This window comes from Aspergillus luchuensis, chromosome 5 (genome assembly GCF_016861625.1).
Source record: "Aspergillus luchuensis IFO 4308 DNA, chromosome 5, nearly complete sequence".
In the NCBI taxonomy this organism is placed as follows: domain Eukaryota; kingdom Fungi; phylum Ascomycota; class Eurotiomycetes; order Eurotiales; family Aspergillaceae; genus Aspergillus; species Aspergillus luchuensis.
The window spans coordinates 5,944,300-5,960,983 of NC_054853.1; the positions used below are offsets into that span (position 1 = coordinate 5,944,300).

At 48.2% G+C, this 16,684-nt stretch overlaps 7 protein-coding genes across 7 annotated transcripts; 4 read left to right on the forward strand and 3 right to left on the reverse strand.

The window, feature by feature from the left end:
• Positions 1-1,796: 1,796 nt before the first annotated feature.
• AKAW2_51949S (RTA1 domain-containing protein) lies at positions 1,797-2,719 on the forward strand (the record flags this gene model as incomplete). The annotated part of the gene is made up of 2 exons (XM_041691935.1): positions 1,797-1,950; positions 2,007-2,719. The coding sequence occupies 2 exons, from the start codon at positions 1,797-1,799 to the stop codon at positions 2,717-2,719; spliced, it is 867 nt and encodes a 288-aa protein (XP_041545370.1).
• Positions 2,720-3,501: 782 nt separating this feature from the next.
• AKAW2_51950A (uncharacterized protein) lies at positions 3,502-4,154 on the reverse strand (the record flags this gene model as incomplete). Its single annotated transcript, XM_041691936.1, has 3 exons — positions 3,502-3,616; positions 3,686-3,906; positions 3,987-4,154. The coding sequence occupies 3 exons, from the start codon at positions 4,152-4,154 to the stop codon at positions 3,502-3,504; spliced, it is 504 nt and encodes a 167-aa protein (XP_041545371.1).
• A 1,598-nt stretch (positions 4,155-5,752) lies between these two features.
• AKAW2_51951A (CFEM domain-containing protein) lies at positions 5,753-6,640 on the reverse strand (the record flags this gene model as incomplete). The annotated part of the gene is made up of 3 exons (XM_041691937.1): positions 5,753-6,088; positions 6,140-6,499; positions 6,560-6,640. 3 exons carry the CDS (start codon positions 6,638-6,640, stop codon positions 5,753-5,755), a joined length of 777 nt encoding a protein of 258 aa, XP_041545372.1.
• A 2,444-nt stretch (positions 6,641-9,084) lies between these two features.
• On the reverse strand, positions 9,085-10,542 carry frdA (putative FAD dependent oxidoreductase; the record flags this gene model as incomplete). The annotated part of the gene is made up of 1 exon (XM_041691938.1): positions 9,085-10,542. The coding sequence occupies one exon, from the start codon at positions 10,540-10,542 to the stop codon at positions 9,085-9,087; it is 1,458 nt and encodes a 485-aa protein (XP_041545373.1).
• A 950-nt stretch (positions 10,543-11,492) lies between these two features.
• Positions 11,493-12,591, forward strand: AKAW2_51953S (uncharacterized protein; the record flags this gene model as incomplete). The annotated part of the gene is made up of 2 exons (XM_041691939.1): positions 11,493-11,785; positions 11,838-12,591. 2 exons carry the CDS (start codon positions 11,493-11,495, stop codon positions 12,589-12,591), a joined length of 1,047 nt encoding a protein of 348 aa, XP_041545374.1.
• Positions 12,592-13,835: 1,244 nt separating this feature from the next.
• Positions 13,836-14,521, forward strand: AKAW2_51954S (uncharacterized protein; the record flags this gene model as incomplete). Its single annotated transcript, XM_041691940.1, has 3 exons — positions 13,836-13,944; positions 14,000-14,240; positions 14,293-14,521. 3 exons carry the CDS (start codon positions 13,836-13,838, stop codon positions 14,519-14,521), a joined length of 579 nt encoding a protein of 192 aa, XP_041545375.1.
• A 73-nt stretch (positions 14,522-14,594) lies between these two features.
• On the forward strand, positions 14,595-15,005 carry AKAW2_51955S (uncharacterized protein; the record flags this gene model as incomplete). The annotated part of the gene is made up of 1 exon (XM_041691941.1): positions 14,595-15,005. The coding sequence occupies one exon, from the start codon at positions 14,595-14,597 to the stop codon at positions 15,003-15,005; it is 411 nt and encodes a 136-aa protein (XP_041545376.1).
• Positions 15,006-16,684: the final 1,679 nt, after the last annotated feature.

A 16,684-nucleotide genomic window follows, 5' to 3' on the forward strand; every position in this document is an offset into this window, starting at 1 on the left:
TTATCTCACCTGCACTTTCAACTTACGTGTCTCGTTGTCGCTCTGCTGCTGGGATGTTAGTTGACCGGTAGCTACTGACCAACTGCCAAGCTTCACATACAATTAAGTTAACCTGAAAACTGAGCTGAGAAGGATAAGCTATGTGCGGAGGCCGGGCCGATTTCTCCACTCTAATGGTTGGAGTGTAGCTATAAAACCTGTCTGGGGTTACCGGAGTATATGCCGGTCTTCACGTGTATTACATAGTATCAAGGCTGGCGTAAAAGAAGCACAATCAGGGGTATACGTTTGAATGTGAGCATGATACTCAGCGCTATCTCCGTCCGTCCCTGTTTTGGCCCTGGGCAGATGGGCAATTGACAGATGCTCTCATGGAACTTGGTGTATTGAGTCTGGGCAATCTCTACCCTGAGTGTCACTGCTTAGTATCTGATCTGCTTCATCTAAATACCCCAGGCCTGATTTTCCTAACTTCAACCACTGGAAACCAAAAGACGAAGTGTGCTTTTGACGATTAGAAGGCAGTTCTGGGCTCCATGCTCAACGATTAACAATTTGATCATCAAAAGCACGTGGCCTTTGGTGCTTTCCTCGAATGTTTTGGGCGTACACCAGAATTGCTGGACAGTGGCGACTGAACTTATGTCGATCACCGTGCTGGCCGTTTTGATGACTAGATTCATCCATTAAGGCTGTTTCAGGCACAGACACATATGCACCACACAGAATATAAATAGGGCTAGTCCCCACACACCTCCCGTCAATGTCTCACCTCACTTGTCTCTAGAAAGACGCCAATTGGCTTATCTTGTCTAAGCTGTTGTTCGAAGAGACCCGTGCTCGACTGATCGGGTATAAGATACGAAAAACGAAGGACGGGGAAGGACGATCATCCCGGGAGTTAATTTTGATTATTTCTATTAATTGTTCTACGGCTGATGTTAAATGTCCCTCTCTATTAATCCTACTAAGGAGCGTAGATTTTGAGAATGTATGATTCCATTAGACTACAATCTCCATAGCTGGTGGATTGATCACCATCAACTTACGTTTTTTAGCAAATGATATCGCCGCCCCGACTGGCTTCAGGGCCATGTTATTTTCGCCGAAATATCCCCGCTGGATGATATTTTTACCAATGTGATATACCATCAGTGGGGGAGTTCCTACTGTGCCGTCTTTACTAGTGGCTGGGCAGTCTTGGTAAACACAGTAGCCTGCCTGTTGGTAGCCCTGAGACGGCCGGAAGACCCTTGGACTTGCGAACCTGCAGCACTGAGATTTTCTCTTGTAGTACCGTTTATGTGAAGTCAAAATGGGACATGAGTGTAATACTGTCAAGATTGCTTGCGATCTTACTGTACCAAGTAAGCTGCAGTATGAATTGTATGAAACTGTAGATGATATGATGAAAGGGGATTAACGTAAAGGTATGGTTCTTCATTGCTTTTGTGATGAATGAGGGTAACATCCATAATGAAGCTTTGACTTCTTTACAACGGGCCAGTCACCTACTACCGGTTACCCACCAGAATCACTCTCGGCTTTTCTAAGATGGTCATTGAGCTTACAATGGTAACCATAAGAACCCAAGCCCTGTGGATCTCTACGGACGCCCCTGAGCGGAGAACGTTTAGCTCCATGGCATAAACGTGCAAGCTACGCAGCGGAGATCCACCTGCCCAGTGCGTAGTGTTCGTTAATTACTTATTAAATCCTCTTTGTCCTCCAAGTTCTCTCTTCCTTGGGGTTCAACTTCTGCTTTTCCAAACGCCTCACGACCCAAAGCTTCAATCATGTCGAATGACTACAAGCTCTATGACTATGAGCCCTCTGTCGTCGCTGCTATTATCTCTGCCGGGCTGTTCGCTGCAACCTCCCTAGTGCATCTTTTCCAATTGATCCGTAGGCGAACATGGTGTTTTGTACCATTCGTTATTGGTGGCTTCTGTGTGTTCCCTCATCCCTCTATCCCTCCACACTTCTAATGCCTTGAGCCTTTTTAGTTGAAACCTTTGGATACATCGCACGATACTTCAGCGCCAGAGAGACCCCCGATTGGACCGTGAAAGCCTACGTCGGACAAGAACTGCTTCTCCTTCTAGCCCCCGCCCTATTCTCCGCCTCCATCTACATGATCCTGGGCCGAATCATCCGCCTCCTCGACGGCAGTTCACACTCTTTGATCCGGCCATCATGGCTGACCAAGATATTCGTGACCGGCGACGTGCTCTCATTCTTTATCCAAAGTGGCGGCGGCGGAATGATGGCCTCTGCCGAAACCCCCAGCAAGATCTCTTTGGGTAATAACATCATTGTGGTCGGTCTTATCGTTCAATTGGTCTTTTTCGGCTTCTTCATCATCGTCACTGCGGTATTCCATCGCCGTATGGCTGCTTCACCGACTGAAGTATCTCTGACTTTCACACCGCCGTGGCACACTTATATGCGCATTTTGTACACGGCTAGTGTTCTGATCATGATACGGTCCATCTATCGTGTGGTGGAATATGTGCAGGGCTCGGAGGGCGTTTTGAAACAGAGTGAGATGTTTCTGTATATTTTTGATACCCTGTTGATGTTCTTGTGTTGTGTTTTGTTCAATGTCATGCATCCGAGTCGGATTCTCTCGGCTCCTCCAAAGTCTTATGGCAAGATGATGGACATGGAGGAGGATCAGGTGGAGATGCTGCGCCCGGAGGCGATGAAAAATTTTTGAGTGTCTTTCTGCTTTATCGATTTACGACTTTCTTCTCGTTCTTCTCCCATGTGTTTTGATGTGATCATTGGTTGTCATGCATACTGCATCATTCAGTCTTCCTCTATAAGCCCTATTTTCTCCAAGTAGCACCCGGGATTCAACTCTCGTATTCCGCCGCTTCGTCCCACTCCTCTCCCTAGAAGGGGGAAAGATACGAACAGACGACCGACCGCAGTATTATCCCAAACAAAATCCTTATCATCTATTGTAGATACCTCGTCGTAGTCGTACCCATTACCGCTTATGGTTAGGAGGTATTTGAAAGTGGAACCAGCAAAGTGATAAGGAGATTAAACTTAAAACCTCTAAAATAATTACTCTGTCCTCGATCTAAACTATGTGGAGATTAGAAAATGAATGGCGTGTTTTAAAAGTAAAGTTGCAGCCTTGTGCCTTCATCTGTTAAGGATGGTGGGGTTCAACCCAGAAAGTACATTGGGCTATATTGCTACGCCTGGATAATAGTAAGGTAATTAATTGTTCAACTCAATTCGATTCATTTCTGGTTGAAGCCTCTGTGGTCTAAGAGGGTCGTCGCTACAACTACTAAACACAAACGAAACACAGCAAAAGTAAACTTGTATGTAAATTTGGGAGACCACGTAGGCGAGTGTCTTAACAGAATACAATATATGAACTCTCACTATGTCTCTTTTCTTCTCCCCTTCTATACATTAATGACTCCATAACAGCCATAAAAAAACAACAATATACAATATACAATAGTACCCTCTTCCACATCAAACACCCTCCTCCCCCTTCCCTTCCTCACTCCCATAAGTCTCAACTCCCCCATGACCCTTGAAATACCGATAATCCAAGACACAAAGATACGACAACAACCCCACCACCCCACTATATAACCCATTAGCTCCACTCACACCATCACAATCGGTCTTGGTTCTTGGTTCTTATAAAACTCACCACAACACCAACGCCAAAATAGCCACAAACGCACCCAAGGCCTTACTAGCGACACTACGGCCGCCGCTCGCGCCCATTATACTGATAATAAACAACGCGAACCAAAACACCGTGTCGATTATATCCAGAATTATGTTGGCTTTGAGATTGGCCCATCGCTTGAAGCGGGCTTTGTAGGTTGTTAGGATTTGGTACGTGAGGAAGAGGGCGGCTTTGAGGCACTATCCATTTAGTTCAGTTGTTAGTTCTACTTAGTGTAATTGAATTGAGTGAATGCTTATGAGGGGGGAGAGGATTGTACCACTGCTATACCCCAGATATTGGTGCGAGTTGCTGGTGTGCCTGGGGTTGCTAGTCGGGCGATGATGAGGATGAAGGTCAGAGCGATGAGTGATGCAATGAGGATGTGGAGGCGACGTTTGAGGAGGGGGCGCGTAGATGGATTAATGAAGGTAATGAGGCTGGGCATGTTTATTGCTTAGTGCTTGTTTCTCGTGAGAAATGGGGGGTAGTGCTGGGGTGTAGTATGGTATGAGTAGTATGTTGAATTGTGTTGTAAATGGAACACCCGAACCAGGACCATTGGACTTTATAAATTATCTTCATACATAGATTTTTCATTGATATAATGTAGACTAAGGCTACGGAACAATTTAGGCATTCAGATAAGAACAAAAATAGCCCTCTACATTGAACCGTGCTTTGCATGAGGGCGTTGTTGGGTAGTTCTCGTATCGGTTACTTTCTGAGGATATAGATACGACTGCTGTCTTCATGCCTTAGTGCCTCGGTGCCTGTGGCTGATGGCAGGAAGAATACGGTCACCTGACCGAGTCTCCCTTTCTTCGCATGCTCGGGGATAACATGAACCTATATTCAAAGAAGGGGCGATGAGGTATTTCTGTATATAGGATGTTGACTAGTGATCTGGCTATGAAGCTGTAGAGTTAGCGACTGAAATTAAGGGCCATGATCTGACTCTCTATTGGTGTTTACCTTGTTTATGGTTTGTATGTCTAATTCAATGCTCTATAATGGAGCAGGAACTACGGATGGCAGTCCATCACCAAGGTGAAGGCTAGAAATTTTGTTTTTTCTTTCTTTCTTTCTTTTTTTTTTAAAAAAAAAAATTCAAAAGAAAGACCTTGTAGTAGCGATGTAGTGGTGACTGTTAAACATGGATTAGTACCATTAGTGACAAGGGCGTCTGGTGCGCAGATATATATCCACACTGCCAAGCCAACCATCATCTACTACTAGTAGTGCTATGATGTTCTTTATTCACACCAAATTAGAGCTAAATACATAACGATAACCTTGTTGCAACGACCAACAAATACCCAATGTATTCCGTAGACCATGCAGAACTGGGTATAGGTCATACCTGAAGATAAATATAGACAGACAAGTCCTTCACTAGAACTTTCTGTATAATCCGATCAAACAGTGACATGTAGTTGAAGTAATATCGAGCTATAAATAAAGAGGACGCGATAAACTTTCTAAAACGAACATCTCCGCAAAGCCACAATCAGCTCAAGTCACAATGTCATCGAAATGCAGAAGTCTCGAGCTTATCGCGCATCCGTTGCGTGGAAGCTTACCTTCCGAGGTCCAGTGCGGCGGATTGACTGTTACACATCACATTCTGATGCCACTGTGCATAGTCTACGTCACCACATCATGAATACCCCTCCTTATTTCAGTGTATAAGCATGGTCATCATGCTGCAACTACTCAAGATGTATTACGCGGCTTTGTTGATGATCTTAAGAGTATATTGACTCATATTTTTAACCTAACCGACCGAGAAAGAGTGTAAATCAACCTGGTGATCCATTAAACCATCCATAAAGCATCCATGCTGCTGCATATCCATGATAATGATCATGGGCAGTCGGCACATTATCTACTAGTCATTATGCTATGACCCATCCTATTAACATATACAAGCCGCAAACAAAGCGTAGAAGTCGTAAACCATAATAGTGAAACAGTCCAAGTCAGGTTTTCAGTCCCGTCTTGGCGCCTGAAGTATCCAGGCCATCAAGCCATTTGCCCAGTCACTTAGAGAAGGAACATAGCAGCGAGACCAAGAGCACCAGCGATTCCACTGCCGGCAACGTTAAGCTTGGGAGCAGCACCAGTGGTCTCGGAGGAAGAGGGAGCAGTTCCAGTAGCGGAGGAAGAGCCGCCAGAGCCGTTGGAGCTAGATCCAGAGCCAGAGCCAGAGCCAGAGGTAGAGCTGCCAGAAGAGCCGGAGGTGGCACCAGAGACAGTACCGGTGCTGGTGCTGGTGCCAGTGATGGTGCTGAGAGTGGTCTGGCCAGAGACAGTGCCGGTGCTAGTGCTCGTGCTGGTGATGGTGCTCAGGGTGGTCGCACCAGAGGTGGCACCAGAAGTCTGCAAGAGATTAGCTTCCCAACGTTGGTATCACGAGTATACTAAGCTTACCGCTCCACTGGTGGTAGCGCCAGTCGTGGCACCGCTGGTGTTACCACTGTTGGTTCCAGAGGCAGACGAGGCACCACTGCCGGTAGCCGAAGAGGCAGAGGTGGTAGATCCAGCACCGCCAGCGCCGGAGCCAGTGCTAGAAGCACCAGTAGCAGAAGCGGAGTCGGAGCTGCCAGAGGAAGTGGGGCAAGAAGCAAGAGCCGTCGAGACAACGGCGTTGGCGTCATCATTGGGGCAAGCCTGAGCGGTGCAGTCGCGGATACCGTAGCTGTAGTCGGGCTTGCTGCACAGGCAGGACAAGTCGCCGCTGGAGCAGCCAAGCTCAGAAGCCTTGTTGTTCATGTTGCTAAGGCACATTTGCTAGAGACGCGCGCTGGTCAGTGATGTGCGTCAATAAGAGTCACACCCGGGTACACATACAGCGCAGTCGCTGACGGAGACATCAGCGCTGACCATGCTGGCAGCAGCCAGAAGAGCAAGGGAGAGCGAGAAGGTCTTCATTGTGTGTGATAAGAAGATGGAAACGTGCAAGAGCAGAAATCGAAGAGCGACGGCGCGAAGAATGGGGTATCAACCGAAGAAGATGAACGCGAAAGACAGATGATGGGACTGGATGGATTGTTTGGAGAGATAGAAAGGAAAGAAAGAGAAGGAGGGCGAGGGGACCAGAGCCGATTTAATATGGAGGCAGGAAAGAGTCAACAAGTGCAAATCCAAAATCAGGGCCCGCAGCTTCCCTTGTTTGCCGCACCGACAACTCGATTCGTTCACTTCGGCGTTTGCCGTCAATCTACTAGTTTGGAGTAGTTGCGTTGCTTGTTTTTACTTTTCTGCTTTTTGCTTTTCACAAATTTCATTTGATTTTTCATTTTTCATTTTTATTATTTTTTTTCTGCGTATCTCTGGTTGCTTCTGGAGTCGATCAGCAAAGGCATCAGAACCCCCTACCAGGCTACCAGCGCGCCAACGTGGCTCAGGACACCGTCACGGGCCAGTCCATGCAGTCATGGTTGCTCCACCCTGGCCTTAATCTTGGACTAAAGGGAAGGGGCATCGTCTATCATGATCAGACCCAGACACCGTGGCTCAACTCGAATCCACTGTACCCCCTGCGTGCCTCTCATAGGCTGAAGGGAAAACCCTCGCTTGCGCCGAGTGGCTGAGGATCTAGGGATTTGGAGATATCCCCGGTTGTTGATCCCACTTTCCCTCAACAATCCCAAGCTCCAGTCGATTAAGTTTTTCTTTTGCTAACCGAACTAGGGAGAAGGGCCTTTTCTCACTTTGTTAGCGCATCTAGTTTACTCCTATTCCGCCCATTTACGAACCGGGCTGCCGACTGACACTAAAGAAGTCTAGATCTGACGACAGAGAGATGCTAAGGCCAAGTTTCGTCACACCACCTACGTCAGTGAGGAGGGGGATACTGGATGCCCAAGATGTGAATGCCGGCAGGCCAAGCAAGGCCAGGAAGTGGGCAGAGACTGGCATAGGGCCCTTGACCGACAGGATGCAGGGGATCGACGCGATGGGGCCGATCTTCGCCGGCTCAGATGGTGATTTGTGCTTCGCTCTGCCACTAAAATCAGCCCACCGCCGGTGTGGCTGACCCTCGCCCTCTTAAGCCACATTTGGCTGCCTCCGCGACAGGGCTGGGCCACTCACGACTCTGGCCGTCTCTCTAGCGTTGACGCTGGAGAAGAGTCCAGGATTGATTCGCCCATTGTCAATCGGACTGACTACAGAGCTTCTGTGTATCACGGCAACTTGGCTCGTGGTACCACAGCAACACGGGTGTTTGGTCCGTTGTGGGGAAGCTGCTGAGTTTTCCGCCACCCACTAATTTCGATCTATTGATTGAGGAAGCTACCATTTCTCTCGTAACCGTGGGCGAGAGTCAGGACGGAAAAACAGTTCCAGGGCGCGGCCGAAAGGAAGGCTGGGTTATCCAGCCATTCCATTTCCCACGGGCTGCATTGTCTGTAAGGAGAAGGGGTATCTGCACCTTCAAAACAAACACTCAAAGTTCTAGAAGAGCGCGTCGTGTCGCCATGGACCGGTGGGTGCATTGGTGCATTTACGTGGGATGAAGTGTGCGTTGTATCATCACTTCCAAGTCCAGGCAGAAGGGAAGGGTGCCCACCAGATTGACTAACTCCGCTCCGTGGAGGCGACGACCCTAGTCGGACTGGGTAAATGTTTGAGTTGTGGCGGTGCGACAGCTCATCTTCTCTTTGTTGGTTTTAGTTTAGAATTTTTTTCTTTTTCTCCGGAATTCGACCGAGAAGCCCGTCCCTTCGGCGTCCTACGTCATGGGTCCCTGTGCTCAGGGCCTGTCCCCCGTCCATCAATCAACGCATCCTCGCAAGGGCTGCATTGGCCTGCCCCAACGTCACTTTTATTTCACCTGCTCGTGGATGTAGGGTATCTAATTATCTCCAGTTTTCATGCAACGGCCCCATGATGCAATTAAGGGCGACAATGATCATCTTGACAGGGTTCATGGAATCTTGGCAGAATTTCCTTCGAATTGGGATCACTCTGCGAAATGGCTGACTGCGAAGATATTACAGTGCGCTTGCATGCATTGTGCAGTGGTTCGACTCTTGAAACTGATCGGTTCCATTGGAATGCACTGGCCAGATGTGAGATGTAATGTCTCATGACTAGTGCCTTGATTCGTTACACTGCCTGATGATGATTGTCACCATCATCAGGTAAGGCGTTGAATGCGAAACAAGGTCAACATCAAGAGATGCAGTAGATTGCATGAACCTCGCTGTTCCCCAGAACTTTATACACAAGATCAAACAAGCAGTAAATTTCGACCAGATAACTGCAATGGTAGCTTATTCAACAAAATACACTGTAGCATGCATAATACATGATATCACAATCAACCCGTAAATTATCACAACCACCAGTCCCTCCCATCAAGCATATCCTCAGGAACATGTCTCCTTCAGTCCCTGATAATAAGCAGCCGCTTCCTCTCCGGCAATGCGACCGAAGACCGCGCACTCCAACAGCGACGATCCCCCCAACCGATTCTGGCCATGGAGACCCCCGGTAATCTCGCCCGCCGCCCAGAGTCCGGGAATCGGCTGCCCCTGACTGTCCAACACCTGGCTGCGCTCGTTGATCACCACGCCTCCCATGGTAAAGTGAACAACCGGGGTAACCTTTCCCACATACACCACCGACTCCGGCTTGACCTCCCTCAGCGTCCAATTTCCAAACGACTGCCGCCCAAACTCATCCTGCTTCTTCCCAGCGACCACATCCGCATACTCCCTCAGCGTCTCCTCCAGCGCCGACATCTCCCCCAACTTCGCAACCGTCGTCTTCTCAATCAGTCCCTTCCACATATAAAATCCCAAATGCGACTGCAACACCGCAGCAGCCCCCTCATCCAGCACCAGCTTCACATCCCACTGCCTCGCCTTGGTCGGCAACCTCTCCGCCCGCCCCATCACTTCCCCTGTCACCTTCTCCCTCGTCTCCAACTCATTCACAAACCTCCTCCCATCCCCAAGCACAAGTATACCCCCCTCCCCCCTCAACGCCTCCGCCGCCAATATCTTCACCATCGCCTCCGCCTCATCTTCCTTCCCTCCCACAAACCCCGTCGGATGCACCTGCACCTGCTCCATATCCACCACGGCGGCCCCAACATCCTGCAGCAAAGGCTGCGTCCCCTCGCGCTGCTCATTCGTCGACGGTATCCCCTCCAGATCGGGCCGATACTGCGCTAACAAGCCTCTCGCATCGCCTGCAAACCCTCCACTCGCGACAACGACAGGTCCGTACGCTGTCTCTGTTTTTGTCTGATAGCCCCCTCCCTCATTATCCTGGACAGTATACTCCACCCCAACTACCTGTCCTCCTCCCCCCTCTTCTCGTAGAATCCTCGTAACCCGTTCCCCCACCTCCATCCGACAATTCTTATCCTCCGACACCCGTCCCAATAACCCTTTGATGATATCATACCCCGGTGTCCCCTTCCCACTTCCCCGATGCGTCCGCGATACACTATGTCCCCCGAGTCGAGTGACCCGACTCAGATCGACCCCGATGTCATCCGTAAGCCAGTACAGCGCGTCCGCGGACTTGGCGGTGAGTGTGTCGATGAGTTTCTCGCGTCGGGTGCGCTCTACCCCTTTAGCGGAGGTATACGGCACTCCTGCGGAGAGGATGGTATCGTGTTGGAATGTGGTGATGGAATCCGGGTCGAGTTGGTATCGTGTCGGTGCGGCGTTGATCCCTGACGAGGCTTTGATGCTGTTGCCGCCGGGTTTGGGCGCCCGGTCGAGGAGGAGCACCGGGATGTGGTGCGTTAGGAGCGTGCTTGTCGTGGTTAGGCCCGCCAGGCCGGTGCCGATTATTATGGTTTGGGGGGTCATTTTTGATGTTTTTGGATGGTTGAGGATGGATGTGTAGAGGTTGTAGGTGTAGGTGTAGTTGTAGTTGTAAGCTAGTAGTGGTGATAGTTTGGTTGGGGTGGTGAGGGGTTATAGTAGTATTAGTGACGGGATCGTATGATCTGACAAGGTGGTGGTGGTGGTATGTTGCGATGGGGTTGTACGATCGGAAAGTTTGAGTCCGGATAAAGTCAGGGCTTTTTAAAGGGTTCTGTGAGGAATATCGTGATTGGGAATCGATGGATGCATGTAAGTGTTGTATGACTGCTCTCCTGTTGGGATGTGGAAGTCTAGAACATCTCCGCACAGCAGCATTGCACTCGTGCTTATCTGTGATCTTATTGGATGGTTTAATCAGTGTTGGAGACATCCGGGCACCAATTAGATTTGATTTTCGTAGTGTAGTAACTTGTAAGTAATTATTTAGTAGATGATTAGACACCATACCACAGGATCTTAACCACTCAGTCCAACAAAAAGTACAAAGAACTATACTAATCATCACTAAGCTGCTGATCCCAACACAGGATCCACACCCCTGCTGGAACACTATCACTATCAGCCTTGTCCCAATGATGCTTACAACAGTTATCTCTTAGATACGTCCTTTAACTGGTCCATTTAGCTATTCACAACCCAATGGTTACATGAGAGGTTTTAATGTACGTGTGATGGGTGAATGCGGTCCGACACGTGATTGATGGCTCTTATAAATAGTCCTGTAACTCTTGTTCTACCTCAAGTTCGCAATAGAGCGCAGGAGAATAAGACGAAAGACCAAAGAAGACACTACTACAGGTGCTCGCATTTCAACTTTGTCCCTTCGCTGCTATCTTTTCGCAACCCACAAACTGCCCACGCAGGGCTGTTTATCATACACTTTGATTGAGGGTTCACCCGGGACAGAATTCCGTGTTAGGCAACTTGGTATCATGCCAACTCAAGAATATTTCGATCGGATTCCTCCGTTCCCTTCAAAGCTTCCCGTGCTTCCACTGTCAAAGATCTCTCTCGAAGGGTTGAAGAACAACACGACGGAAGAAGTAGAAGAATTATTCGAAGCGTGCCAAAAATGGGGATTCTTTCTGTTGGACTTGAGGGGGTCAGATGAGGGGGCTACTCTGCTCCAGGACGCCGAAGGAATGTTTGACTTGACTACACAGCTCTCTACACTGGGACAAGAGACTCTGAAGTCTTATACCTACAAGCCCCCAGACTTTATGAGGTATGTACTTGCAACCCCAGTCCTCGGCCTTGTATGTTTAACTTTCGATCAGATATAAAGGGATTGGAAGCATAAAGACGGACAATGGCGAAGCCGACCATATCCACGCCTACTCGCTAAGCCAAGATGAAGTGCTAGGAAACCCCAATCGCTCAAGCCTCCACCCTGAAGTGATCAACACCAGCAAAGAGCAGCTCCGGAAGTTCATCGAACACGCCCATGCTGGATTAGATGAAGTCTTGGCCAAGTTGGACATTTGCTTGGGCATCGAACCCAAGACACTCGAAGCACTGAGTCCGTTGGACAAGGAATCTGAGAGCCTTGTCCGCCTGCTCTGGAGCCCAGCCCAAGCCAATCCCGATTATGACCGCATATCCTTTGGCGGCCACACTGACATGGGAACAATGACGCTCTTATTCAATATCGCAGGCGGACTCCAAGTTCTCCCCGCGAGTTGTGAGAATGTCCAAGAAAACTGGCAATACATCAAACCGGAGCCCGGGTGTGCTGTTGTGAATGTTGGCGACACATTGGTAGAGTGGACAGGAGGCCTCTTGCGCAGCTCTCTGCACCGGGTGGTGACAGCTCCAGGGGACCAAGCGATGGTGCAACGGGAAAGTGTGGCCTATCTGGTACGTCCCAAGCGAACTGCATCTCTTCAGCGCCTTAAGGGAGGGATTATCCCGCCCTTGTTGCCGGGAGAAGAGTATGAAACGCGCTCGGTAGATGAGTGGAACGAATGGAGATCTCGGCAAATTGCATTGGGACAGTTGAAGCCCGAGACCCGAGGCGGACGCAACATGTAATGTAATGCGCTCCCCAGCTTCAATTTTAAACGAGGCTTTCTAACGCTACAAACTTTTTGCGTCCTAGGGCGAGCACTTGAAAATTCCAAGTTGGAGATACCGGACAGCTGTCAGACATCATAGGAGCATAGATAAACTGCTAGAGAACCTGTATCGTAGATCTTGTCCACAATCTTCTTGAAAAGCACATTATTGGTACCGTAGTGTGGGGGTCTGCTTTCTCATGCCAGGACTATAGGAGTGATGTACAAGTCAACAAAGAGCCATAGGATGTATTCACAGTTCCCCTTACTCTAAGGTTTACAGAGAGAATGACCACCTGTTAACACCACAAGATGTGCAACATCCGAGCCAAAAGAGATAACAAAAAAAACCTGAAGGCCAGATCTGGGTGGCAAGGGACTGATGAAGTATCTGTATACGGTCAATGTGCTCACCGACAGTAAGGTAATGCCTGTCAGCTTTATCGTCAGCTGATTCACTCTAACAGAGTGGGCAGGACTGGACCTTTTCTCAAATTGTGAGATATAACGCGTGCATAGACCCCACATTTGGAGTGAATGATGATACGTCTGGTTCCGGAGAGAAACAAGGCTACCAGACCACATCGACAGTTACCCGATCGAACTCTTGACATATAATTCATAACCCACGTTAAACATTGCTCCCACACTAACAGAGAGGCTAGATAGCGAGATACAGAAGTAGTTGACAGTAGAAAGTTATTACGGGGCAGTTACAAAGAAAGGCGAGAAAACAGAGAGAAGAAAAGGGCATTCAGGGGTATCATAGAAGGTTTGCCTGGGGTATGCGATTGCAGGATTGTTGGATCCAACAGACACAAACAAAGAGAGAAGAGACACAGCCCCTTTTTCTGGACTAGCGGCCGCGACTAGGATTGACGATGTAAGACGATGTAACAAACAAATGGACGGATGCGTGCCCAAGCTCACACCGTGACTGACACCATTCGGTGAATTGTCCACCAGCTATAAAGGGTTCCCTCAATCCATACTCAATCCATATTAGGATGCTCACCCTAATCGATCATTTCTCGTTTACTAAGTGGAATCTCCCGATAGACCCTTTTTCTATTGTGATAAATTTCGTTCATTTCCCCCCTCTTCCCAGCTCTTTCTCATTTGCGGAGCTTAGAGAAAGTTAGCACCCGACACGAAGTGTTTCCCTGGAAATCTACAATAACATTCCGACCGTTGAAAGGACCAAAGCCGTTGACGGATACAATGACAACAGAACCACTCCCCACAAGCCTGTCCCAAGCGTTGGACCTTCCATTCTCATCTGCGCGCCAATGTTCGGTGCAGCTGCCTTCAGATATTGCGGTCGGCTCTGGTATGTACTAGAATATATGCATCCTACCTGCTAAGGGTTACTCACTACGCTATAGTTAGTGTTGGTGGCTATGTAGCTTGCCTCATGACCAAATATGCTCTCTATTATGCCACACAACACCCTAAACTGCAATCTCAGGTTGCCCTTCGAAATTCTTATGTCCAATTCTACCGTCCAACTTTCGCCTCGGCACCCTTGAGGATGACCTTGCGAGAAGTGAACATCGGGAAAGCACAGTCTACCCTCCGAGTCGAATCATTCCAGAATGAAAAACTCGCCGTGTCTGTGGATATAGGGTATGTAGGAAACAATCATGCCCGGAATAACAGATGCTTACATACTTGACAGCATCACCAACCCGTCCATCACAGGCATCACAATCCAAACTGACTGGCGTCTCTTCACTCCCCCTTCTCCTGTGGACCTCACCAAACTTGAGACAGACAGTGACCCGAATTGGATTTCTTGCCACTGCGCCTTCTACCCCGAAGGATTTCGAAGGGGTCAGTCCTACCTCAAGAACTTCATCCCGAGAGCTCTGCCCACCGATTTCCCATTCATCGAGCAATGGGGTTGAACCGGGTTGGGACTATCTCCCGCTAGGCTCGCGGCCGTCGGAAAGTGGAGGCAAGGCCCGATGGACCAATGACATGGTACAGTTTGTGGGAGACATGCCACTTCCGATTCAAGAGAACTATGTCCGGCATGAAGAGGGAAAGCCGTTTCCGATGGGGAGTATAGCGGCCATGCTCGAGTTTGCGAAGCGCCAGGAAAAGGCCCGCAATGAAGGACGGAGCGATTGGAGAGTTCTCAACGATGACGGCACCAAGAAATTTTCGGGCAAACTGCTGAACGTCTCCTTGACTCTCTCCACGGAGATCAAGCAAAGGCTTCCCGCGGAGGGCGTCCGATGGCTGTACTTGCGGACTGAGTGCAAAAGAATCTTGAACGGCCAAATGGATATGGAGGTTCTCATTTTCGATGAAAGAATGGATCTAATTGCTATCAGTCAACAGATAGCGGCTCTTGTACCTGCTAACTCGAAGATCCAGAAATTGTGACTTACTGGAGACATGTGATATTCTATCAAATTAATAAGTAGCTGTTTAGATGACACATTTCTTTGTTCATGCTGATAGTCCGAGTAGAATTGGGTAGATAATAAATCTGGCTATACCAATGATGGCGACGGAAGCTTAAACTTATTTAGAAAGATAAGATTTCTGAGCGATGTCTCGGTTCAGATAGCCTTTTTCGTCGATGCTTGAAAGATGAGAAGGGAAGCATGATTCATCCAACCATTCACCTAGATAGACCATGAATGAACAAGGGCACTGGGAGGATTGGTGAAGTAATCTACTGCCTTGCTTGGATTCTAAGCTCCAACATCGACTATCACTGTGACTTGGGCTGTGTATTGGTCTTCAGCTATATAAGGCATGTCCTAGCATTTCACTCAGTATGCGATTGAATTTCATAATTCAATCCAGCTTTGCTTGCTCTGAAGGTATATATGGAGGGTCGGGAACTCTTCCAATTATCTTCTGCTTTCATTCAGTAGCTTTACTTCTTTACTGCATGATATCTTCTTCCTGTATCCCCTTGACATTCTGTATGCATACAGTAGAACGTAGCTATCTATATTGGAATAAAGCATTCTATATACTTCAGTACATGGTTCCCATAGGGCGCAGAATTCGACAGTACTTGGAAATATGGTACTCATGACTGATAAGAAGAGTACACCAACTACTGGGACAGCTGACAGATCGCCATCAACCCTAATCAAACAGAAGGAGCTATAATGCGCAGTCCAAGATACAAAATGTGAAAAGAGGACTCTTTCGAGGGTGACCTGAGAAAAGGCCTTTCCCATTGTGGACATCACGACTGTACATGAGATATATGGAACCTGAATTAAAGGCCACTGTGCATTTAACCCGTGGCAGCTGGTTGCGATACATACATTGGGAGACCAGAATGAAAGCGAGTCGGTCTTGGGAAGACATGGATGTCTACAAGTTAGCTGCCCTCGGTCAACCTCTAAGTCTCCATTTGTGTCAACATGCGACTATCTGAGAATTGAACCCAATAACTTGTATCTTTTTGCATGTTGCGCAGCATTCTGCAGAACCTTTGGATGGGTATATATGGCAGTGACAATGTAAACGTCTATCTTTGGAGAGCTAGAACCAGACGATTTATATGACATACTGGATGCCTTTGAGCTTTAGTCAATGCGTCAGTGTACCCCCTTCTGCTTTTTGAACCGTTTGATGAACCGAAAGTTCAATCATATCAAGTAACTACAAGTTAAATGATCACCAATTCTCCGTCGGCGTTGCTACTATTTAGATTTCACTGCTTATCACATTTTCCATGTGGAGTTCCGTCATGGCCGGATTCATACTTATCAGATTTCTATGCACTGTTCCAGTTACATCAATGCCATGCTGATCCGATCTCAGGGATAATCTCCGCCAGAAGCATGTACCAACTGTCATGATTGTAATAAGGGCAACTTCCTCAAATGATCAAGGCATTTGCAGAGCAAGTTAAACCAAACAGGGAAATTACTATATGCTGCATCAACCAGATCGCCTATGAATGTTGCCTAGCTCCAGCAAAGCGCGAACTGATCAACCCCAAGACCAGCAATAACAGGCAGACCTTGCTGGTATTGATATCGCTAGCATGGGAGCTGAACACAGTTACCAGCATTTGGACTTTAGGCCCAATT